This window comes from Prinia subflava, chromosome 23 (assembly GCF_021018805.1).
Source record: "Prinia subflava isolate CZ2003 ecotype Zambia chromosome 23, Cam_Psub_1.2, whole genome shotgun sequence".
NCBI lineage: Eukaryota > Metazoa > Chordata > Aves > Passeriformes > Cisticolidae > Prinia > Prinia subflava.
Window position 1 is genome coordinate 6,346,250 of NC_086269.1, and position 23,825 is coordinate 6,370,074.

General features: G+C 56.8%; 2 protein-coding genes across 8 annotated transcripts in view; both read left to right on the plus strand.

Annotated features, from left to right (window-relative positions):
* The first annotated feature begins 2,211 nt into the window (after positions 1-2,211).
* On the plus strand, positions 2,212-13,615 carry LAD1 (ladinin 1). Of its 2 annotated transcripts, none has more exons than XM_063418493.1 (10): positions 2,212-2,642; positions 5,992-6,132; positions 7,433-7,919; positions 8,341-8,481; positions 9,197-9,246; positions 10,027-10,099; positions 10,513-10,644; positions 10,990-11,079; positions 12,156-12,233; positions 12,550-13,615. In XM_063418493.1, the coding sequence occupies exons 1-10, from the start codon at positions 2,605-2,607 to the stop codon at positions 12,556-12,558; spliced, it is 1,239 nt and encodes a 412-aa protein (XP_063274563.1). In that variant the 5' UTR covers positions 2,212-2,604; the 3' UTR covers positions 12,559-13,615. The 2 variants fall into 2 exon arrangements, with proteins under 2 accessions (XP_063274563.1, XP_063274562.1); XM_063418492.1 differs by having other exon boundaries at positions 2,216-2,642; positions 8,338-8,481.
* Positions 13,616-16,026: 2,411 nt separating this feature from the next.
* Positions 16,027-23,825, plus strand: part of TNNT2 (troponin T2, cardiac type) — an 11,076-nt gene continuing 3,277 nt past the window's right edge. Inside the window, exons 1-14 of one of the 6 annotated variants that reach the window (XM_063418499.1) lie at positions 16,027-16,485; positions 17,323-17,333; positions 17,448-17,465; positions 18,042-18,071; positions 18,758-18,814; positions 19,326-19,358; positions 19,836-19,871; positions 20,123-20,144; positions 21,047-21,107; positions 21,208-21,324; positions 21,917-21,994; positions 22,100-22,210; positions 22,603-22,712; positions 23,245-23,335. In XM_063418499.1, coding sequence (XP_063274569.1) covers positions 16,448-16,485; positions 17,323-17,333; positions 17,448-17,465; positions 18,042-18,071; positions 18,758-18,814; positions 19,326-19,358; positions 19,836-19,871; positions 20,123-20,144; positions 21,047-21,107; positions 21,208-21,324; positions 21,917-21,994; positions 22,100-22,210; positions 22,603-22,712; positions 23,245-23,335 — 813 coding nt within the window. In that variant the 5' untranslated portion in view covers positions 16,027-16,447. Of the gene's footprint in view, positions 16,486-17,322; positions 17,466-18,041; positions 18,072-18,468; positions 18,627-18,757; positions 18,815-19,325; positions 19,359-19,835; positions 19,872-20,122; positions 20,145-21,046; positions 21,108-21,207; positions 21,325-21,916; positions 21,995-22,099; positions 22,211-22,602; positions 22,713-23,244; positions 23,336-23,825 lie in introns of those variants that run through there. The other 5 variants (XM_063418495.1, XM_063418498.1, XM_063418497.1 and 2 more) reach the window with 5 other exon arrangements.

The following is a 23,825-nucleotide window of genomic DNA, read 5'->3' on the forward strand; positions in this document are numbered from 1 at the left end:
TGCTCCCTCGGCCATGAGCACAGAGCCTTCCCCTCGGGCTGTGGGTCTGGAACAGCAGATGGGACAGCCTGGAGGATGGAGCAGGTCTGGATAAACATCAGACTGCTTCTCTGGGCATCCCTTCCCTCACAGACTCATCTCTCTGCCTGATTTCATCACCCTCAGCTCTCAGGAACTGCAGCTTGGGCTGTGCATTGAGGATGAGCTCAGGGTGACCTAAATAACTTTGTGAAGGGAAATCCGGTCTGACAAAGTGACTGTTGTTTGCTGAAGACGCCAGTGAGCCTGTGGATAAGGGTGACCTGGGAGACAAGCATTTGCCTGGGTTTCCAGAAGCAAAGACCTTTAGGTCAAGCACAGCTCAGAGGGAAAGTCCAAACAGAGCTAAATAATCAACCAGCAGAGAGAAAACAATAGTGAGATAACAAAATGCTGATAATTCCTGTGATTTTGTCACAGTGGAGGGAAAGACTGATGATGCAGACATTCAGAAAGATCTGGCAGCACTTGGAGTTTGGGGATAAAGTGGCAAAGGAGGTTTAGAGGGGTATGAAGTGACACACAGAGGAAAAATTCAGCATGGCTTCATCTATCAGGTGAGGGGCTCTGGGCTGGCTTTACCTCCTTGGGAGTGAAATTTTGGGGTTATGGTGGACATGAAAAGACGTGAGGAACATAAGGGAAAAAAGGAGCTCCATGGCAGCAAAGATCTCCAGGCATGAGAGGTCAATGCTTTGTGCTGCTGAACAGCCCAGCAGGACCATCCAAGACAAAGGAGGTTATTTCCAGCAGTGGGGAATAAGCCTTGGGAACTTGGTGCTGAAGGATATTTTCTGTACTGACCATTTTCCTGGCTTTGAGGGAAACGGGGCAAACCCATGGAGGAGAAACTCTCTGATGGATTTTGAATAAAGAGGAAACTCTGTTCAGCTCCAAAGGTTTCTGAGCTGCAAATAAAGCCCCAGGAAGGGGCAAGTGTCAGCGAGGCTCATCCTCTGCCTAATCCCCAGGCACTAAATGCCCGTCTAGAATTTCTTCAACTTAATAACCAGAGGAATTGCAGACTGGGAGGTTTTCTATTCCTTTGCCGTGTCGATCCTAGCTGGGGGTGTTCTTTCACTGCCACGTTCAGTCTAATCCTTTGGAAAACCCTGCTAAGTCCTGTGCTCCAGTGCTATCCTTTGGCAATGAGTTTTGCAAGCGCCGTGCTTGCTGTGCATTAATCACAGAGCTTTTATTGCTCGAGAGGAGCTGCTGATGCTGGTCTGCTATATATAGTCTGTCAGCAATTAGCAGGATGCTTGCAAGGTTATTTAAGTAATTTTTTTCCCTTATGCCACAACTAACTGAATTCTCTGTATATATGAAAACACTTGAAAGACGAGTGATTACTGCAAGAAGAAAGAAAAGCAGAGAGCGAGCCCTGCATGGAGCGGGCGGCTCATTTGACACAGCTATCTCCTAGAAATGGGATTTTAATTAGGAACCTTTGATTAAAATCGTTGCTCAGGTCATGGCACACCCCTGTGGGCTGGAGGCATGCAGGGCCAGCCCAGCCTCACAACCAGTTCCTCGGGCTGGTGCAGGGATGGATCTCACTGGGAGCAGAGGTCGTACTCAAGGGGTCCTGGATGACATTTCCTGCAGGGAATAGTGCCTGGCTGCCCGAGCAATGGGGTTGTGGCCATGGTGTGGGAAAATCCAGGCTGGGACCCGTTCTCTGCTGTGCCTGGAACCCCATCCGCCCCTCAGGCAACCCCCATTCCCCCACTAAAGGAACTTCCCCCGTGGCTTCACACCTGCCCTTGGCAGCAGGGGCTGCCCTGTGTGAGGGTGGGGGTCTCGGGGCACAGCCAGAGGGGTGATGGGTTTGATGGGCTGGGTCCAGGTGTGGGATGAACCCGAGCACACAGCTCCTGTCTGGCACAGGGCTTCAGAACACAAAAATTAGATCCCCCCCATGTTCCAGCCCTCTCCCCCGAGACTCTGAGTGCTCACTGCTGCAGCAAAGCTCAGAGGAATGGGAAGACCTTGACAGCTCCATCCGAGACATCCAGAAAGGGCTAGGAGGAGCAGGAGACCCTCCCAAGCTCTTTGGAAACTCTGGACTGCACCCAGCCGGAGGTGTTTTAATGACTGTTTTGGATCCCCGGGAGCCAACCTCCTCCCACTCAGCCCGGGGTAATTCACCTCCTCCGCCGGCCTGCAGGAGTTGTTGACTGGTGGATTGTGGCTGGTAGAACAGGTTCTCTGCAGGGAGTTGTCTCTGAAACCCTGCGAGACGTGGATGGCCCGAGCCGCGGGTCCCGGCTCAGAGCCTGGCAGCGAGCAGGGCTCTGGTTTTGCGTGGCACTGCTGGGCAGGGCGGCTCTCGCCCCGCGCCGCTGGCACACAAATCACAGCCCTGCCTGTGTCAGGTAGATAAGGAACCATGTGATGCAGCTGGTGGCGGGCAGGGTAAAGGTGCACAGGGAAATAACCTTGCAGGGAGTTCCTCCCTCCCTTCTTGGGGAGCAGAGTCTCCGGCAGCGCTGATCCCACGGCGCCCTGGCCTGGATGCCTGCTCAGCTTCTGGGGGCTTTCTGAAACTCCCGGGAAGCAGGAATGTCCTTTAGCAGAAGGAACTGGTCCGATCTCTCCAGGTAAGTGCTGTGGGTTAATGCTTAACCCTTCCCACCGCCGGCAGGGAGGGGTGAGGGTGGGCTGCTGGTGGCCGGAGGGGCTTGGGGAGGATGGGAAGAGAGGGCAGCTGCCCTGGGAGTGGTGTCTGATGTTTGCAGAGGTGAATGGCAGCCACACGGAGAGCTCGGCGCTGCTGGAGTTTCTTGTGGCTGGGCAAGATCAGAGGCGTTTTTGTTTCTGCTGCCTGGGGAAGCTGTGCCAGGCACAGGAGAATTACCTGGATAAGCATTCTTGCCGCACGCTGGATACATTTTGGGTCTGTTTTGCCTTTTTTGAGGAACAGGCTGTCTGGGCTGTGTGTCCAGACTTGCTCTGAGCTGGCTGGGGGCGTTTCCACTCCCCCCGTGCCCATGCAGCCCCTGGGTGCGTGTCCTGCTCTGCCCTGCAGCCCATGCTGTGCTAAGCAAGCCTTGATTCAGGGCAGGGACTGAGCAATGCCTGAGCAATCCCCGCAGCGCTGCCAACTCCCTCGGCCTTCCCAACGGGTGATGCAGAGCAGGGGAGGTTCCTGGGCATCCTGGGGTGGGTCAGGGGCTCGCACGAGGCCGGAGCAAGGTGGGATCAGCCCTGACCCCCTGCAGAGCCCTGCCGGCCTTGGCTGTGCAGGCTCAAACAGAGCCTCGCTGTCCCACATGTCAGAGCAGGAATCTTGGTCCAAGTGGATGTTATGGCTCCAAGAGTACTGGGTGTAAGAACAGAGAATTCACAGAATCCCAGAATGGTTTGCCATTCCACCCCCTGCCATGGGCAGGGACACCTTCCACTATCCCAGATTGCTGCGAGCCCCATCCAGCCTGGCCTTGGACACTTCCAGGGATCCAGAGGCAGCCACAGCTTCTCTGGGCAACCTGTGGCAGGGCCTCTCCACCCTCATTGTGAAAAACTTCCTTATTTTAGTTGAGACTCCACTGCTCGGAGGCCACCAGCTCTCAGCTGGCCCTGCCATGGGTGGGACACATCCAGAGGCCATTCCTGCCCCATCCAGATCCATCTCCTCTGAGCCACGGACCTACCCCAGCACCAGCCCAGCTGAGTCCTGCACCCCGTGTGCTTCACAACCCTGGAAGACATTTCCTGAGCTCTCCTGAGATGAGGCAGCACTGAAAGAGCAGAAATGTCAGGGAGCTCTGCACTAATCATTGACAGAGCAGGACAGGACAAGGCAGGGACACTTGCCAAAGTTTTTTATTCATCTCTGAGTTAAAAAAAGGTAAGACAGCGAAAAATAAATCCCTCTTTGAAAAGAGGAGGGAAAGATTGGCAGAGCAGATCCATAGCCTGATGGGTGGATCATTTAATTACAAATAATGAGGAGCTGCCTGTGGTTAGTGCCAGGTTTTATGCTGCCTCAGAAGGAGCCATGGTAATTCAAGGCAGGAAAATCCCATTTTCACTTTGAAGGAGACTGTCCATGTAAAATCAAAGAAGTACTCTGTCATCATGAGGATTTAGCCAGGCATTAGTGCTCTGTGCTGTCACTGCTTGAGGGGCAGGAGCGCAGAGGCACCGGGATCCGTGTCCCCCCACCTGGGAACCTGCGGGCCGGGGATGTGCGTGCAGGGGTCACTGTCCCGGGAAAGCGCTGGGGCTGTCTGTGCAAACACGGCCGGGCTGCGCACACGGGCACGGAGCAGGGCTGTCCCACCTGGGAATGCTCCCGGGCACATCCCAGCCTCCGCTAGCTCCGTCTCTCACAGTACCAAGTGTAGCATTGGAGACCGCCTGGAGCTCCCCAGCCGTGGGTCCTGCTGAGGTTGTTCGGCTGTGGGGCCAGCGGGAGGGACGGGCAGCAGAGCCCCGCACTGTCCTGTCCCCAGCCTGGCACTGCCCTGTCCCCAGCCCGGCATTGCCCTGTCCCCAGCCTGGCACTGCCCTGTCCCCAGCCTGGCACTGCCCTGTCCCCAGCCCGGCACTCTCCTGTCCCCAGTCTGGCATTGCCCTGTCCCCAGCCTGGCACTGCCCTGTCCCCAGCCTGGCACTGCCCTGTCCCCAGCCCCGAGCTCTCGGCCGGGCTCTGTCCCCAGCCCGGCACTGCCCTGTCCCCAGCCCGGCACTGCCCTGTCCCCAGCCCGGCACTGCCCTGTCCTCAGCCTGGCACTGCCCTGTCCCCAGCCCCGAGCTCTCGGCCGAGCTCTGTCCCCGCCGCGCTCCGCTGGCCCCGCCGCTCCCCGGAGCAGGAAGAACAGGAGCCGCGAACACTCGCGGGGGGTAGAGCGGTTTAATTTATGACCGGCTGCGATTACTCAGTAACTCGGAACCAGCCGCGGTCCCCGCGGCCGCCCCCGCCGTGACGCGGCCCTACCACTCTGACTTTCGCTAAAAGTCAAATTCATGGCACAGCCTGAGCCTGGGTGACGCCGGACGGAGCTGGGATGGACCCTGCACAGGGAGGCTCTGTTGGGTGCCGGGAGCTCCATGGGGTTCCCTGCAGTGTTGTGGCTGATTGAGGGCTCGTGTTGGGAGAGATGAACTTGGCTCTGAAAAAGCTCCATCCAGCCAATAAAAATACTTTCCAACACAGTTCCTGCACCAGCACAGAGGGTGGGCAGGTTTGGCACAGAGAAAGGATGGCAGAGCTGGTGTTTTCCAGACAACTTTTTATTCCAAGTGGTGTTTTATTAAAAAAAAAAAACAAAACAAAACAAACACAGCAACACAAAACAACAACAACCCACATTTGGCTTGTGCAAAATAAAATGCTTAAAGATTATTCCAAACCTTGTCTTTTTGGCTCAGTCTGTGATTATAAACAATTTCCAGTCCAGGCACATGCAGGGGGAAGAGGAGCCCTGCCAGCCCCATCCCCAAGCAGAACCTCTCAGCAGTTGCCTTCAGCCTCTGATACTTTTGCATCTGAGGCTTTTTGCTCTATAAAATTAAATTGCCATCACCACAACTTGGTTTTGGCCTGAAATCTTGTGCCATAGTGGTTACCCTTCCAGTTTGTGTGGTTGAGGTCTGTGTGGTAGCTCAAGGGTCCTGGTCTGGATGAGTTAGGTTAAATATCCTTCCCCTGGAAGGTTAGTTTAATAAAGGGATTCCTTTGAAATGAGTGCTCCCTCCAGCAAGAAAAAATGAGAGTTGGGAAGTCAGGTGCTTGCTTTGGGAAGGGCCTGCATCGTCTGGATGGAGTGAGAGCAGTTTGGGACACTTGGCTCATGCTGGCAACCCTCTCCTCCACAAGGTGGCTTCTGTCAGCCCCTCGGCCTTGCCCAGGGTGTAGCAGTTCCTTTCTTGTCTGGCACCAGGGCTTCAGGGTGTCCATGCAGGACACAGCCTCCCCATGTCCTTGTATTTCCTCCCAAACAGCCTGGCCAGGCAGAGGACCCTGGAGGATGAGGAAGAGCAGCAAAGAGAGCGCCGGCGAAGGCACCGCAACCTGTTCTCGTCCACATCCACGGATGAGGAACCTGCCAGCCCTGCCAAAGACACCAGCCCAGCTTCCAGCAGGTCTGTGGGGTCCTGCTGGCATTGGCCTCGCTCCTGACACCGAGCCCTGGCTGCTGCTGCCGCAGTTGGAGGGCATGGCTCCTGGCTGAGGAAGAGCTCAGCTGTGGGAAGAGCTGTGCTCCAACCAATAGCCTTTGGGAGGAGGGATGGGCTCCTCAGGAGGAGCACGAGGTGGGGATGTCTCAGGTGGGCTCCCATGGTACAGGAGCAGCAGTGCTGGGGGCAGGCTGGTGCCAGGACTGAGCTCAGGTGGGTCTGCAGGTGGATCTGCAGCAGGTAGGTGGTGCCCAGCTCTGCAGGGCAGGAGTGCAGAGCAGGCAGTGCCTGGCTGGCTGTGCTGCCCCTCTGAACCTCACAGTGACGCTGTGGGACCTCTGCTGAAGTGGGGATCTGACCCAAGGGCTTTCCAGTGGTGCTTCCAAAGTCTGTGGCTGCAGGGAGCTGGGATTTGGAGTGCTCTGGGACCATACTGCCCCTACACAACCTGACCCCCTCTGTAAACTGATGCTGGAAGGGTCCAGTGTTCAGGTGGTTCATGTCCACAGTGAAACTCCCAGTCCAGAGGTGTTTCTGTGTTTCAGACAGGATGGAGTTGGGACACTTGGGCTGGATATGGGGTGGATGGGGACTGGACATGACTAAAATGAACCAGGTGGGAAAGACAAGTTCCTCTTCCCTGGTGCTGACACAGGCTGGCCATGTGGTAGTTGTAATTCAGGAGAAGGGCAAATGTTATCCCATCTGCTTCCCAGTTCTGGAGTGTGCAGACACAGCCTGCCAGGCGTCCTTCTGCCCCTTCCCAGACCTTGTGCCTGTTTGCCTGGGGGACGAAGGGGAAACAGCTTTTCACAGCTCGTGTTGGGACTGTGAGTGGACCTGCCAGAGCAGACTGACTTCCAACCAACACTTCCCACTTAAAGTTGGTGGGATTTTTCCCAGTCCAGTGAAGAGATACAGCCACACTTCTTATCTAGCAGCAGACCCAGCACACTGCCCTGAGCCTGGATCTCCTTGGCACAGGACTTGATGGGTGCTGGTGTTCTGGGACGAGGCTGCAGAAATGCTTCATCTCTACATCAAAAAAGAAAAAAAGTATTTTAATCCAAACTTTTTCTCAGACAGCTGAGCTGGGGTGATGGGGATGAGAGTGGTTGCAAGCTCTGGTCTGTAGGGAGGACTCCAGGATGTTGGTGGGATTTTTATGTCCTTCCCCAGAGCCTTTTGCCTCCCTTGCAGCATGAAATCCACCCCTGCAGCCCCAGATGCTGAGGTTTTCATCCCATATTGTCCCTATCCCCAGACCTGCATCCCTGGTGAAGCCGCAGTCTCCGGAGGATGGGGAGGAGCGAAAGCTCTCAGAGGTGCTGAAGACACAAGAAGTGAGAAGGACAAGGTGCCTCCCGCCAGTGTCTGAAAATCTGAGGCAGGAGAAGGAGCAGAAGGAGCCAGGGGTGGAAGAAAGCTGCCTGGAGACAAGGCCACAGCCCCGCGGGAGGCAGGAGAGCAGCCGGGCTGCAGAGCGGGCTCAGGAGGCAGCCAGGGGCAGAGGGGACCCGCCGGGAGACAAAAGCCTGGAGCCAGCCTCTGAGAGGAAGGTGGTGGTGAGGGCACGGCTCCAAGACAAAGACCAGGGAGTGCAGACTCCTCGGGGGGAGCAGAGGAAGGAGGAGAAGGAGCCGCCAGAGGTGGGGAGCTGTCGGCTCCGGGAGGTGAAGATCCTCACCAGGGTGGGAAACCGCAGCACCGAGGAGAAAACCTCAGCGGTGACCTCATCTCTGGAGCAGCAGGTGAGCAGGAATGGATGGGGCACCAGGCCTTGGGGGAGAGCTCCTGGCTGCTGGGAGGACCAGAGAGAGGGACAGCCCAATAGTACAAAAAGGAGGGAAATGGGACTTGAAGGATTTTGGGGGAGGTTTTTCTGAGAGCTGCAAAGCATGAGGTGGTGGACAGGGTCCCACTAACGCCGTCCCCTCCCTGGTCTGTGCTGTCCTGATCACCTTCTCCAGCAAGTCTCCCGATTGCAATCATGGTGACACTGAAGGGCCATTTGGGACTAGTATGTCCAATTGAGACAGGAAAACTTTGGAGGATTTTGATATCAAACTCCAGCTCAAACCTACTTCCAGCCCTGACTGCTCAGCTCCTGCACCTCAGTCTTCTCTGCAGACTCTGCAGGGATGCATCTGATGTCTCTTTTTTCCTCAGCAGCCATCCAGGAACCCCTCAAAGCAGGTAATCCAGCTGTCCCCTCCCCAAGATGAACCTGCAGAAAAGCCAGACCTGTCTCCAACTCAGGTCACCTTCAGCAGCTCCATCCGCCGGGCCAGCCCAAGAACTGTCTCCTTTCGGGTAAGAGCTAAAGCAGGTGGGGGAAGGATTCCATTGAGGCAGTGGAGGCTAGGGGGAAGGAAGGATTGCTTTGGCCTCTGGATTATGTGGGCAGAGCCTGTTCCCAAAGTGTGTTCAAAATTTACCTTTGGTCTGGGCAGTGCAGTTCTGCTTCCCTCTTCCCCCTGTTTTCTGTCTCCGTGTCTGACTGAAGGTGTGTGAGGATGAACATGGCCGGTTCATCTACCTTGTGCTGACCAGAAAACTCGTGGGAAGTGACAAGAAAACAGGGAGCTCATTGTCCTCAGAATTTCCAGAGCCACAGGAATTACCATCCACCTTCCAGCCTTTCCAGTCTTATGTGAAAGCACAGGATAAAAATAACATCCATCCTCCCTCTCATCCCATGTTACAGTCTGAGAATATATTTCATTTCAAAAGGGATCTCTGGAATAAAGTGACTGAAGAGGCTGGGAAAACTAAGAACTGTCAAGATCCTCCCTGCTGTGAGTCAGGGCTGACTGGCTACACTTGATTGCCTTCCATGAGGCTTTATTGGGAATAAAACTGTTATCACCATAAAGTGTCTAAAGTGTGGGGAGCTTTGAGATATGAGATAAGCTCTGGTGTGGGTGCAAATGCAGCTTCCTGGGAGAGTTCAGTGAGATAGTGTCTCCCATGCTTATCTTGGATAACCAAAGTTCACTGCAGGACCTCCTCTCCTTGTGTCTTCCAGATCATCTCCAAGAAGCAGAAAGAAGAGAGCCAAAGCCCTCTCACAAGGAGGTCAGCACCTCTCATCATGTTGCATTTTTTTTTGGTTCTGCTGGGCAGGAATTGCCATCCTTTGTTCTCCAAGGGAGGAGGAGGTGATGGGCCTGACAGGCCTGGCATAGATCTGCTGGACATTGGTCCCCAGGGTGCTGGACTGGGCAGGCAGAGAGGTTTGGCAGGGGACAGGACAATGTCCAGTGTGCAGCTTGCATTTGAATGAGATCCTGGAATCACAGAATGTTTTGGGTTCCAAGGGACCCTAAATATCTTGTTCCAACCCCTGCCATGGGCAGGAACATCTTCTGCTCTCCCAGGCTGCTCCAATATCCCCCAGCAAGCCCCCACTGTCTCCTGAGTCATGTAGCTCCATGTTGGTGCTTGTGTCTGCACAGTTCCCATCCTCGGGGACATCAAAATAGGTCCATGAGCAACCTGACCTGGCAGTGGTGGCCAGATCAAGGGATCCCCCAGCCCCCCGTGGGCAGGTGCATGCTGTAGGCAGAGCCACACTGACATGGGGGCAATGCAGTTCAGAGCTGGAAAAGCTGAACCCAGGGCAGGCTGAGGAGCTCTGGGATATTTCAGTGTTCGGTGTGGCCCTGCAAGGGTGGTGACACACAGAGATCTCGGTCACCGGCAGGGAATGGACTGCTTGGCTCACCTGGCAGATAGATGCAGGAGTTCCTGGTGGGATGGGGCCTTCTCCTGCCAAGTGCAGCTCCCCAGGACCATGGGCTGAGTCCCAGGAGGTCCGGAGGGGGCTGGTTCCAACCCTTCCCTTTTCTTCACCAGTGCAAGTCTGAGGATCCCAGGCAGCAGCAGCACCATTGGGGAGAAGCTGGAAAAGTACAACTCGGCTGTGCAGGTACCAAAGGCCCTTGGCAGAGCCAGGCAGGTGGGAGGGATGTGTGGGGAGAGAGAGAGGGGTGGCCTGGAGCCGAGTGGGGAGGGGAGGGCCTGAGCTGCACCAAATACCAGAGCTGATGGGGATGAAGGAGATGGTCCCAGGGAGGGAAAGGGATTGGCCTCAGGGTTTTAGGAGCAGGGACCCTTGGAGGAGGTCTGGGGATGCTGCAAGGCCCTGCAGGGAGGGGACGTCCTTTGGAGAGGGTCTGGGGATGCTGTGGTCCACTGGGGGAAGTGCACGAGGCTGTGAGCTGGTGATGGACAGGGGAGGACCCAAGGGGCTGAGGGAGGGTGTGAGCCAGAAGCTGGGCTTTGCTTTTCACCCCTCGGGGTGCAGCACAGCCCTGCTGACGCCCATCTCTCTGCCCTCAGCGCTCGGAAGGGGTGAAATCCTCCGTGCCTGTCCAGAAGAGCCGCCTGCTCTCCTCGGACGGGGTGGCGAGCAAGCGCAACTTCTTCGAGGGCAGCGCTCCCGGGAAGGCGGAGCCGGCGGCGCTCAGGAAGGTGAGGCAGGAGCTGCGCTGGGCGCGGCCCTCCCCGGGCGCTGTGCTGGGGCAGGCACCGGCTCTGGGGCAAATCCTCCCCTCTGCCGAGACCAGGCTCAGCCTGGCAGGCTGCTGCTGGGATTGGTGGGTGCCAGCGCTGCGTTTGGGCACAGGAACTGCCCCGGCGCTGTGTGGGTTCCTGCCGAGCGCTGGAATTTGAGGAGCTGGGATGGAGCCAGCGTGTGGGCTGGGCTCTGCCGGCTGCAGCTCTGCTCGGTCTCCCCGTGCCCCGGGGACTGGGCCGGGTTACATTCGTGCAGAGAGAGCTGCTGCTGTAAGCCTGGTGTCCCTCTGTGTGCCGCAGGACAGCCTCAAGATCCCGGGATCGGTGACATCCCGCATTAATCTGTGGATCAGCCGAGCTCAGGAGCCCGCCAAGGAGGAAAACAGCAAGGTACCAGCTTGTGTCAACCTCAAGTGAGAGCCCTGAGTGCAGACAGGCCCTCAGGACATGGTGCTGCTCCTCGGGGCGGGGTTGAAGGGTGAATTAACCCTTGGTTGAAGGTATTAAAGGCTTTGAGAGCAGTTTAGCCAGGTTTGGAGGTCTCAGAGCTGCAGGGCCACCATAATGAGATATCAGGGCACTACTTGTTGCTGTGTCCTGACTGTGAGCCCCAAATTCCTCAGACAGCTGATTGCAGCCCTTGGTGGGTTGAGGAGGGAGCAGGAGCCAGCTGGGTGCATGTCCCAGGACACACAGGAGTACCTGCCCCTGCCAGCCCTGCATGATCCCATCTCTGCCATCCCATCTCTGTCTGGATGAGCAGCTCTGCCAGTGGGAGAGGAGCTGTGTGCTCAGCTCTGAGGGGCTTGGAGACCTGTGCGTGCTTGGAGAGGTCCTGGTGCATGAGGGGTCTGGAGCCCCCACATAAAACCAACCTCCAAAATAGGGCATCTTGTGGCTATAGGCGCAAAGTGCCCAACCAAGGGGGTTCAGTGGTCATGAGTTGGCCACTGTGGCTACTTCCTGGATCTGTGCAGGAGAGGGACAAGAGAGCCTTTGGCCTCAGGGTGGTTTGGTGTTCTTGGAAAGGAGAGGCTCAGCAGGTCCTGGGCAAGTCTCACTGCTCACAGCAGTGGAGGGCTTGCGGCAGCCAACCGGCCCAGGAGGTGCAGCTCCAGCCTGGCCCTGCTGCCAGGGAAGATGAGTCCAGGCTGAGCTGGGAGATCAACGCTGCCCAGACATGTCTGTGCCAGGCAGCTGTGCCAGCAAAGGGTTTGCTGCTGGAATCACTCCTGGGGAAAGCCTGCAGCTTCTTGATCAGTTCACCTTTAATTGCACCTGCTCCCCTTTCTGTGGCTGGAGCTGCACTTGGCTGTGAGGGTCTCCCAGGTACAGGATCTCAAAGCTGGCTGGTTTTACCTGGACAATGTGTGCTTCAAGGTTTGGATACAGTAAGACCAAGGCAATGCTGCACAGGATGCATGGGGAAAACTTTCTCCTGTCACTTCTGACTCTCTTGTTTGCAGGAAATCCGGAGAATCAACAGCCTGGCAAAGCGAGACGTTTGGATAAAGCAGCCTGGAGACACCTCTGGAGACACCAAGGTAATTATGGAGCTGCTCTGAAACCTGGTGCAGCCTCTGAGGCAGGAGCAGAGCCAGGATAAGGGGGGAGAGGGAATGTGGGGGTCATCAGGACCCTGTGACTTTGGGGAGTCAGCAGGAGGGGACAGCTGGAGGGATCTGTAAGGGAGAGAAGGACTCTGGTCTGGGAGGAGAAGGGGAGTGGCCTGTGATGGGATTTAGGGGATGCCTGCCTGCCCCTTCCCCTGCTGGGGATAGCCACTGTCCTGGTTAAGGCAGCTGCTGGGGTGGTTGCAGCCTCGGGCACAGCCTCAGTGGTTCCCACTTTCTTTTCCAGTTGCAGTAATACCAGCTGTCCTATCAGACCATCTGAGAAAAACTGGTTTGCTCCAAAGATCAAAGCCCAGCCCTACCCAACCGTCCAGCACCACTGCCACGAATCCCCTGTGCCATGTGTGGGTGCAGCCCAGGTCATGGGGTCCTCTGCTTATGGGATGGGAAGGAAGAAGCCTGGAAGAGTCTCCCTGTGCCCCCAGTCCCCACTCACTGCCTCTCAGGGGGTGTCCAGGCCTGCAGGCTCCCCACAGATGCTGAAGGCAAACTCCTGCCTTGTTTGCCCACCATGTTTTGCTGTTCTGTTCCTGATCTCTGCCTGTGCCCCAGAATTGCCCAGGCACAGGGGATCCCCCACACAGCTCCCTGGCAGCTGGAAGATGTCAGTGGGGCGAGAACCTGTCTGGCCAAGGGAGTTCCAGCTGCACATCCATGGACCACACCCATCCCTGCTACCTGGGACAGGGAGGGCAGGCAGGTGTCACCCCCTGCCAGGCTGTCCCTGCCAAGGCTGATGTTAGTGAAGTCACACGAGTGCTTGGAAATGTCTCATGGAAGAAGGGGGGACTTGGCCCTGGTGTTTCCTTCCACCCACAGCTGAACCAGAGACTTGTCCTTATCCCTGCCATCCTCTGCCCCTGCAAGCAGTGACCCTTCATCCAGTGGTCCAGGGAGGATGAGCTGGCCCTGGCCATGGCCACAGCCCTGTTTGGGGGATTTCATAGAGCTGAGTGCCCTGTGCTGGGCCTCATTTCCCTCTTGCCTTTCCTCCTGAGCCCTTTGCTGTGCAGACCCTGATCCTGCATTCCCTGGGCTGCTGAGCCCACCCAGCAGGGATGGGGGATGCTCTCTTGAGGCCTTTAGGGTGCCATGGGCAAAGGGCTCAATTTCTCCTGCTGGGGCCATTCTTTGGGTTTGGGTTGTGCCTTGAGCAACCACTGTGGTGACAAATTCTGTGTGGGAATCTGCTGCTTCCCCTGGAGCTGATCCTGCTTGTCGGGCTTGGGAAAGGACTTGGGTTTCTCTGGGTTTTTTTTTTTTTCCTAATAAAAGTTGCTTTTTCTAAGACAGTCCTGGTCACCTACTGCTGGTCTGGGACTGGAAACTATTCCCTTCCCTTCTCCCAGTGAGGGGGAAATAGGGAAAACCCCAGATCAGATGTGTCCTGGGGGCTTAAAAACAGGCTCTTCCCTTCTTATTGCAGCACCCCGAGTTCGGAGCAGCGGCTGCGGGAGCCGGGTGGGCGCTGCCGGGCAGGGTCTACTCCTGGCACTGCTGACAGCCCTGCCTTATCAGCGTCCCGGCCGCGGTGACAGCTGGGCTGGCTTGTGTCAGCCCCTCGGGCACTCACGTATCTCGGTCCAGAGGGTTTAAAATAGCAAATCTCTGAGGCCACACAATAGCTTGGGCTTATATGGGCTCCTGGGGGGGAAGGGGGAGCGGCAGAGGGGGCCAGGGCCGCGGCTGCCGAAATAGCAGCTCACAAGTGTTGCATTCCTCGCTGGGCGCCGGGCGCATTCCAGCGGCGCTGCCCGCCCCGGGGTGGGCGCTGGAGCCCCCTTAAAGCCTCCTGCCCCAAAGAGCCTTTCCCAGACCCCGCCGGCTCCCCGCGCTCCCCGGCACCACCGGCGCTCAGGTACGGCTGGGGCGGCGCCCGCCCCTCCGGGGGGGATGCGCTGGATGCGGGCCCGGGAGGGAATCGGCTCACGGTGTCCCCCGGCCGCTCTTTCGGGGGTGTTTGATGCCCTGGAGGCATTCCCATGCAGAGAGCTGCAGGACCCTCTCCAGCGGGTTGTATTTGCAGTTTGTCTTTTGAACCGCCTTGATGGGTGCCCAGGCGGCTCGGATGGATTTTGGCTGCCCTGGTTCCAGGGAAATCTCCCAGATCCCCATTCCCCGTGTCTCTGCAGGGCACAGCAGAGATGTATTGATGCCCATGGCCATCCTGGCCCTGGCTCTCTGGCAGGCCAGGGGTTGAGTTAGGGATGAGATGCTCCTGTGCCTGGTCTGACCCTGCCAAGCAGGACGTGACCCATTCCTGGAGCAAACGGTGGGAAGGGAGAGCTCCGTGTCTGGGCAGCCTGGAGGAAAACAGAGACTCAGAACTGTGGGGGATTAACTCAGCCCCAGAACTGAGCAGCCAGCCCTGAGCTAAAGGACAGGGGGATTTTGAGGAGTGTGAGGAATATCTGGATTGTTTAATACACAGCAAATTCTGGGAGAGTTTTTGTAGCCAGTGCAGTATTTCCTCCTTGTCTCTCTAATGTCTGCTGGGTTCTCCTAATTCTACCAAATCAAGATTTCCAAGCTTTAATGAAAAGATTTATGTGTTTCTGTGCAGAGGATGCATAAATATTTCCTCGAGCCACTTTTTCTCTTGTGTACTCTCTTAACAGTGCTGGATTTGTTGCTGTTCCCTCAGCTCTGTGGGATCAAACAGTGTCTGAGGGAGGAGGGCAATGAGAATGTGGGAAGAGGCTTTCACACTGTTGGGACTGGGAACCCTCTTCTGCCATGTCATGAAATTATTGTGTGGACCTTTGGGTGCTCGGAGGCCACACAAATTATTTGACCCAGCTTGGGGCATCAGGACCATGCTGAGCTTGGGGGGAAAGTGGGAACTGATGTTTGTGGGGAAGCAGAGATCCCGGGACTGGTGCTGGAGGGAGTGCTTAGAGCCAAGCCCCGGACCCATCACAGGAAAGGGAACAGTGATGGCAGGAGCAGGCGGTGACCCTGAGGCAGAGGGGGCTGAGTTCTGCCTCTGTTTGTCTCCAGAAAGCACCTTGTGAGTAACAGTGAGATTAGAGACCCTCTGGAGCTGTGGTTTTGCCGAAGTTCCCCTCCTGGAATGCCCCTTTCCCATGCCTGAGCATTCCAACCCTGGATCCAGCATCTTGAATAAGCACTCCCAAGGCTTGTCCTCTCCATCCTGGGTAATAAATGCCTGACAGATGTAGCCAGGAGCAGTTGTTCCCAGACTCCGGGCAGCAGGAGCAGGGAAGTCTTGCTGCTCTGGGAACAGGTGGTTCAGCACATGAAAGTTATTTCCAGCCCTGCCTTGCATCGTCCTGTGGCATCTCAGCCCTGCTGAGGGCTGGCACAAGCAGGGGACACGGCTGGGCCTGGGGGCTCTGGGATGTTCCAGGATGCCCAGGGATGGGGCTGGTGGGTGCAGATCCCACAGTGCAGTGCAGGATGAAAGTCAAATGAGGTGAGATAATGAGCAAAGTCCTCCTGAGCACAGCTGGGAGGGAGACAGATGTGCTGAGAAGATGAAAGGCTGTTTCTGCAGAGGTTTTAGCCCTAAAACCAGGGCTAGATTACAAAACCAGGCTGTAAATTATTCCTTTTAGCTAACAGGGGAGAAATGCTCCTGCTGAGCCCAGGCTGCCTCTTTTCCAGCAGTTGTGCACTTGGAGGGCTGGGCTGGGAGGGTTTGCTGAGGTCTTTTTCTGTGCCTGGTGCAGGGCTGTAAATCTGAGAGAAGGGTTCATCCCCGAGCTAAGAATAGTCAGCAAAACAAGCTGAACACTGCAATGGGGTGATTTTCCTGTCCTTTGAGCAAACACAGCCCCTGAGAGGGCTGGGCAGGGGGGCTGAGTGCCCTGGACATGGCTCCTGACAGAGTTATCGGTGTGACAGGAGGCTGTGTCCAATCTCCTGCCTCCTGTTTGGGGCAAGCTGTGATCCTGGGACAGGAGGGGGGCAGGCACCTTATCTCTGCTGAGATAACGCTGTCACAACCTGGCTGGGGACAACTGGAAGCTCCAAGTGCTTTGTAGAGAGGCAGCATCTCTGTGTCCCTGTCCTGGTGCTGAGGGACAGGCTGTGCTGGCCCTTATCTCACTTCTAACCCTCATTTTTTCCAATCTGCCTCGAACTCTGCCAGAGAACCAGGGATGTCAGACACAGAGGAGGTCACCGAGGAGTATGAGCAGTAAGTGGGGTGGTTTAACCCCCTTTCTTTCTCCCCATTCTCCCACTGCAGCATTGCTTGGAAGTGCTCTCATTGTTACCCTAGCACCCCCAGCCTGTGCCCCTCTGCCTTGGCACTGCCTGGCCCCAGCAGTGGGAATTTGTGTTCGAGCTGCATCCACACCCATGGGCAGGACAGGGATGGTTCCTATATTAAAAATTCTGCAGTCTAAATCTGTGAGTCAGGGATGGGAAAACCCAAGGCCACCAGTGTGTTGCTGATGGGGCCCTGCTGCCACATCCAGAGCATCATTCTCCAAGGCCCACATTTGAGAGCAGCTTCTGCTGATGGAGGCTGATGGGCCAGGAAGCACATCCTGGAGAGATGGGATTGGGGTTATAGGAGTGAGTTTAAACACAGCTCCAGCAGAGAAAGGGGACCTGAATCCTCTGGTATTTCAGTGCCACACCAGACTCATGTCACCAATCTGTCCCCCTGGGACAGGCTGTGCATCTCCCCCACGATAAGGGAAAGGTGGGATGTGAGATGCCCATTTCTGGGATTATAGGCAGAGGTCACTCATCTTCTCATGCTGCAAAATGGTGGGGTGCCCTGAGCACTGTCAAAGTGCCAGTCCAGACCTTTAGCCCCCGCTCTCCACAGCCTGCAGGGGGACCTGGGCCTTGTCTCTGTCCCCATTGCCACCGATCAGCCACTCACACAGCAGCCACCCAGCAGCCCTGTGCTGTGAGAAAGGGGAGCCAGCCTTGAGGAAATCTCAAATTCACCTCAGCCTCACTGATGGGCCCTGTTCCAGCAACTCGATGTGACTCTGTAAATTCCTGTTGTGCTTTGCAGGGAGCAGGAAGGTAAGAGGACATGGAGCACCTGCAGCTGCCCTGAAGCCAAAAGCTGATCAGAGAAACTCCAATAACCTGAGGCTTCTTTCCTTTCTCTCTGTCTATGCCGTTTGCTCTGTGAAGAGGAGTGCGTGGAGGAAGGTAGGAGTTGCACCTGCAAGGACCAAGAGCCAAATCCTGGGCCTTCAGTGGTTTGCCAGAGGTTTAGGGGTTTGCTCCTGGGCTGCAATGGGCAAACCATGCCCAGGAAAGGCAGATGTGACCATGTTTGAAATGCCTGCACCTGAAACATCAGTAGGATCAAAACCAGTCTGAATTTTCTCAGGATCTCTTTTGTCAGTGATCCTTTGACTCAAACCAGGGCTGGCAATGCTGGACATGGGTGCTGGCAGAGGTGTGATCCCAATACCCCAACAGGAACTGGAGCCTCTGCTGAACGTGTGACAGTCTCGCCCAAACTCAAACTTCCACCTGCCTCAGCCCATGGAGACACAACCCTGGCACGGGAGCTGGGCTGGGCTGGGAAGCTGGGCTGGGGGGCTGAGCTGAGCCTCTGGCTGCTCCAGGGCACTGCCAGGCAAAACACCCTGAGTGTAAAAGCAAAGAGAGGTGCAGGGGGAAGCCCCTGCAGTACTCAAGTCTTCATCTCATGCATGCCAAAATTCTGTGGTACCCAACTAATCCCTGTGCTTATTCCTTCCCTCCTCCCTGGCTCAGAAGAGGAAGAATGGATAGAGGAAGATGACGGTAGTTATTGCACCTTTCATTATTTCCTCTCTACTCTTGGGAAAAGTCTGGGTCGATGTGTTCTGCCTCTCTCCAGCTGGAGAATGGTTTTCTTTCATTCTTCCACTTCTCTCTCTTCTTCCTGCACTCCACCATGCCCTGCTGTGCTGTGTGTCCATCCTCTGTCTGTCTATTATATCTGCAGCCATGCTTTGCTGTCTTTGCTGTCTTCCTTTTCTTCCCTTCTGCCTGGCTGTGGCACCACGAGTGTTCCCAGGGCCCGTGGGCACAGCATCACTGGCTCCAGTGGAGAAATCCTATGGGGACGCTGCTCCCTCCAGTGGAAAAAGGCTCCAGCAGTGTCACAAACGAGACTGGGAAGGTGCCAGGCACGTCCTGTGCCACTCCTGGAGTTCACTGCTAGAGCAGAGCAACAGGAATCCCTCCTTCCTTCCTGGGGTGTGAGGGAACGGCAGCATGAGAGGGAATGAGGGACAAGCCAGGAGGTGGCGATAAATCCTTCAGTTTCATTAATTTTAGGGGGTTTTGCCCTGCTGAGCACGGAGCAGCCCTCGGGTAAGGTTAGGGAGGAGCCCTTTGCTTGCCGAGCCGCTGTTTCTTTCCTGGGCTCCTTCGGCTCCGTGCCTCAGTTACCCCGAAGCAGAAGCTGCAGGAGCCCTGGACTCACCCTGCCCGCTGTTCCACAGGTCAGGAGGAGCAGGTAGAGGAGAACGAGGAGGAGACCACAGAAACCAAGGCAGAAGGTGAGTGGGGGCTGTGCCAGGGAGCTCCCCTGGCTTGGCTGGGCTGTGCAGGGGAACATCACACAGAGGGGCAGCTGTGCCCAGCTCTGCTGCCCAGTAAGGGGGTGTCAGACTGACATGCCCTTCCCTGCTCTGTCTGGGCCCTATAAGCATGAAGACAATGGTGTTTGCTGCTGGTGGCTTTGTCCAGCCCTCTGAAATAGTGCTAAAAATGGGCCAAGCTTGTTTCACCAAGTGGTCCATTGCCTTAGAGGGGGTTTCTGGAGCTAGGACTGAGCTCTGATGTGTCTGATCATCAAAAGAGCCCTGGATTTGGATGGGTGGATTTGGGGCCCCACCCCTGGATGAGGTGGCTTTGGGGCACAGTCTGTGACCGTGTGCTGTCACTGCTGCTGGGGCAGGCTCAGATCCTGGCTGTGACCCCAGGTCAGGGTGCTGAGGCCCCTCTGTGCTGGGGGATGTGGCTGCCCTCACCCAGGGGTGCTCATGTTCTCCCGTTGCTTTTAAACAGAACAAGAAGATGAAACTAAAGAAGCAGGAGAAGGTAAAGTGGGAGCAGAGGAGAGATGGGTTTGGCCATCCCAGTCCCCTGAGACCCTGGGCCCTCGTAGTGGGGTTTTGGTGCTGAGTTCATTTGCTGCTAGAGGGATGATCTGTGGTAGATGGGGCAGAGCTGCCCTGGACATGTCCCTCAGCAGGACAGGAGCAGCAGGAGGGATGGATTTCTGCTGCCTCGGGCAGAAATTCACCCAAAATACAGCAGGAGAGGGAGGCACTGCTGCTTTTCCAGCCTGAGCTCCTGCAAAACTTGCCTGGATTCCTCCTGGAGAGGACCTGGGGCTCTCCTGGCCACTCTGTGAGTGAGGGATGTCCTTCAAGGGCCTGCTCTCCCCCGTTCATCCTGCAGGGATGGAGCTAGGGTTTGCAGTGGGCACAAGCATGGGAAAGAGTGGGACAGCCACCCCACAGTGTCCCTGGGCAGGACTGGCCATGGGGACACAAATCATCGTGTTTTCCACAGGCGGAGAGGGAGACCGGGAGCAGGAGCCTGGGGAAGGTGAAGTATCACCCTCTGCCTGTGTGGGGGTACCAGGGGCTGCTCTGCTCAGTCAGCAGCACCAGCTGTGCCTCGGGGACAACCTGCCCTCTGGCACAGGGCTGGCACCTCACTGCTGGGGGATGGTCCCTGTGAAGCCCCTGCTGCTGGGAGGGAGGGCTCAGCTCAGGGCGGGGGTTGGCTCAAGGTGCAACAGGAAACTCCTCGGTGACACTGACCTTGTCTTTCTGTCCTGCTCCTGGGACCTGCAGGTGAATTGAAGCCAAAACCCAAGTAAGTGTGGCAGGGTTTTCCCTGGGGCAAGGTCTGAGCTGTGCCAGGGCAGAGGCTCCGTGTGACAGAGCCTGATCCATAAAGGGCAGGGCACAGGGAACCTCCAGAGCATGGGAGCAGGGTGGGATTAGGACATGGAGAGAAAAAGGGAGAGAAATGGACAGAGAGACATGGACCATGAAGGGCACCCTGAGAATGAGGTCTTTAGGCAGTTCTGAAGCACTTTGTATGTTCCTTGGGAGAAGCTCAGCTGCCCTGTGACCTTGCAGGTGGCAAATTGTGTGTGTGTGTGTGTGTGTGAGCATCCCAGCCTGGGATACAGAGTCCAGGCTATGGCTGGCATGAGGTACACGTTTCCAGGCATGTCAGCATGCCAGGGACTGAGCCCCAGGGAGCAGGATTGGGAACCATTGAAACCGGGGGGGGTACTCCTGGGCTCTGGGATGCTGCAGTGTGGGAGGCAGATCTTCCCTCAGCGATCATCCCTCCATCCCTTTGTGCCCCTGCTGAGCATCTCCGGTCCTCCCTTGAGCACTGCAGGATGAGAGGATCCAGCTGTCTGTGCCAGGTCACAGCACATGGTGTCCTTTGAGGGGGGCAGTGCGTGGCTGCCAGCCCAGGGGGCCTGGCAAAGGGCCTGTGCCACATTGTCTGCAGCTTGCAGAGTTATTCCAGCCATGCAGGCACCTTGGAGTGTTTCCCGGGAATGCCACAGGTCTTCCTCTGTGGCTGCCCAGCTGGCACCTCTGGCAGGATGCATTGCACTCCCTGTCCTCCAACTATGTCCACTCTGCTGCCTGGGGACTGCGGGGTTCTGAGAAGAGGGTGGGATGGGTGAAAGGCACGTGCTATCCCAGATCTGCTGCAGCCCCCATTGTGCTCTGCCTCCCCTTCCATTGCAGGGTCTTCATGCCCAACCTGGTGCCTCCCAAGATCCCAGATGGCGAGAGACTGGATTTTGACGTACGTTGTGCCCCCAGTTCCCACCCCGGGGTGCTGCCCTCCCACTGCTCTCCCTCCGTGCCTGGCAGCTGCTGGAGGCTCCTGTTTGTGTCTGGTGCAGGACATTCACCGCAAGCGCATGGAGAAGGACCTGAACGAGCTGCAGGCCCTCATCGAGGCCCACTTTGAGAGCAGGAAGAAAGAGGAAGAGGAGCTCCTGTCCCTCAAGGACAGGATTGTACGTGTTCAGCCTTCCCCTCTCTGGCTCTTGCCACCCTGTCCCTGTGGGCACTGAGCCATTGTCCCTTTCCCACAGTCCTGGCAGACCTGGGACATCCCTGACCCTGCAGTACAGAGCCAGAGGGTTGAGCCACATTTTATGTGAACCATAAAATTCCCTGAGCTGGAAGAGACCCACAGGACCATCCAGTCCAACCCCTGTCCCTGCACAGACACCCCAAAATCCCACCCTGTCCATTCCTGAGAGCACTGTCCCGACGATCCTGGAGCTCTGGCAGCCTCGGGGCCATGCCCATTCCCTGGGGAGCCTGGGCAGAGCCCAGCACCCTCTAGGGGAAGAACCTTTTCCCTGATATCCAACCAAACCCTGCCCAGACACAGTTCCAGCCCTTCTCTTCCTGTCCCTGGTCACTGGGATGCCCCTGGTGTTGTCGTGCTGCGGTGCCTGATGCAGATGCACCTCTGCCCGGGGTCACTGTCCTCAAGCTCCCTTGGGGCTCTCAAGGTTCTTGGGGTCAGGGATCTGTCCCTTGGAACAGAGAGGGTGCAGATTCCCTGCGGTGCCCAAGCCTGGGTCCCTCCCTGTGCAGGAGCAGCGGCGAGCGGAACGGGCAGAGCAGCAGCGGATCCGCAGCGAGAGGGAGAAGGAACGCCAGGCCCGCATGGCCGTGAGTGTCCTCTGGAAATGCAGCTTGGGGAGGGCTTGGGAGTCTGGGAGTCACACAAGCTGTGTGTCCATCCATCCACTGCTGACCGCCTTCTGACCCTGGCAGGAAGAAAGAGCTCGCAAGGAGGAGGAGGAGGCGCGGAAGAGGGCAGAGGAGGAGGCACGGAAGAAGAAGGCATTCTCCAACATGCTCCACTTTGGGGGTTACATGCAGAAGGTGGGACCCTTCCAAAGGGGGCTTGAATGGAGCCACTGCTGCTCCTCGGAAGGGCTCATGGGCTGACCTCATCCATGTGACACTGTGGTTTTAGGGGCAGGAGAGGGCAGGGAACTGCTCTTGGGTCAGGGGTTACAGGGCTAAAGTGAGCTCAGAGCTGCCCCAAGCTCAGCTCGGCTCTGCAGATGTGCAGCTCCAGCCTTGCCTCAGGGACAGGGATGGGGATGGCAACAAGGACAAGGAGTCCTGTCCACTATTGCCAAAATGTCCCCGAGGACCTCATGTGCTTTCGGAGTCCCAAAAGCTGAGGGTTTTGGGTGCAGAACTGGGGATGGGGAAGGGCACAGGCTGGGCAGACTTCCTTCTCTCCAGTGGACTGATGGTTTCCTCAGTCAGAGAAAAAGGGTGGGAAGAAGCAAACGGAGAGGGAAAAGAAGAAGAAGATCCTCAGTGAGCGGCGGAAGCCCCTGAACATCGACCACCTCAGTGAGGACAAGCTGAGGTGAGCAAAAGCTGCAGGAGGGATGGCCAGGGCAGGAGCCCTGTGCTGGGTCCCAGCTCCTGGGCAGGATCCCGGGCTGGGGGTGCTCCCTGGGGCTGCCAGCCAGGGGACTGGCACAGCTGGAGACAGGCTGTGACACTCCACGGGGGACACAGGCTCCAAGGCTGTGCAGGGCCACCGTGGCCAGGCTGTAGCTGATGGCACCAGCCATGAGAGGGAGCCAGGGTCACACGGGTGGGACAGGTGTGTCCTGAGGGAGCCACACACATACGTGGGACATGTGTGTTCTGAGGAGCCAGGGTCACACGGGTGGGACATCCAAGAAAAAATATGTTCTGACATACTGTACTGACCTTCTCCGTGACCCTTGTCCCTGGATTCACTGCCCAGATAACACATCCCTGTCTGGGAGCCTCCAGAGCCCCATCCCAGGGAAGAAGTGAGGGGTTGGCATCAGTGCACCCTCCCTGCACTGAGCTCCCTGGGAGCCACAGCCCTTCCCTGCACTGTCCCCAGCTGGCTCTTCCTGTAGGGACAAGGCCAAGGAGCTGTGGCAGAACATCCATGACCTGGAGGCTGAGAAATTTGACCTGCAGGAAAAGTTCAAGCGGCAGAAATATGAGGTGAGCCCCAGGCCCTCTGTGTATTGTCCACCCTCGCTGTTCCTGACTGCTCCTTCTGCTCCCCAGCCAGGAGATGAGCTGGGGTGTGCAAGTGATCTCCCAGCTCCTGGGGACTTGTACCTGGAACCACCACAGGGCAAACACATCACAGGCCAGGCAGGATGGAGCTCTGAGCAACCTGGGACAGTGGAAGTGTCTCTGCCCATGGCAGGGGGTGGAATGTGATGGGCTTGGAGGTCCCTTCCAACCCCAACCATGCTGGGATTCCAGGACTCTAAAACACGCAGAAAAATGGCTGGGGAAAAGGGAGCAGTGACGAATCTTCACCCAGCCCTTGTCCTCAGCCTGGGCCGTCTTGTCAGACCTCACCATCCACCTGCAGCTTTTACTGACAGACCTCACCATCCACCTGCAGCTTTTACTGACAGACCTCACCATCCACCTGCAGCTTTTACTCACAGACCTCACCGTCCACCTGCAGTTTTGTCTC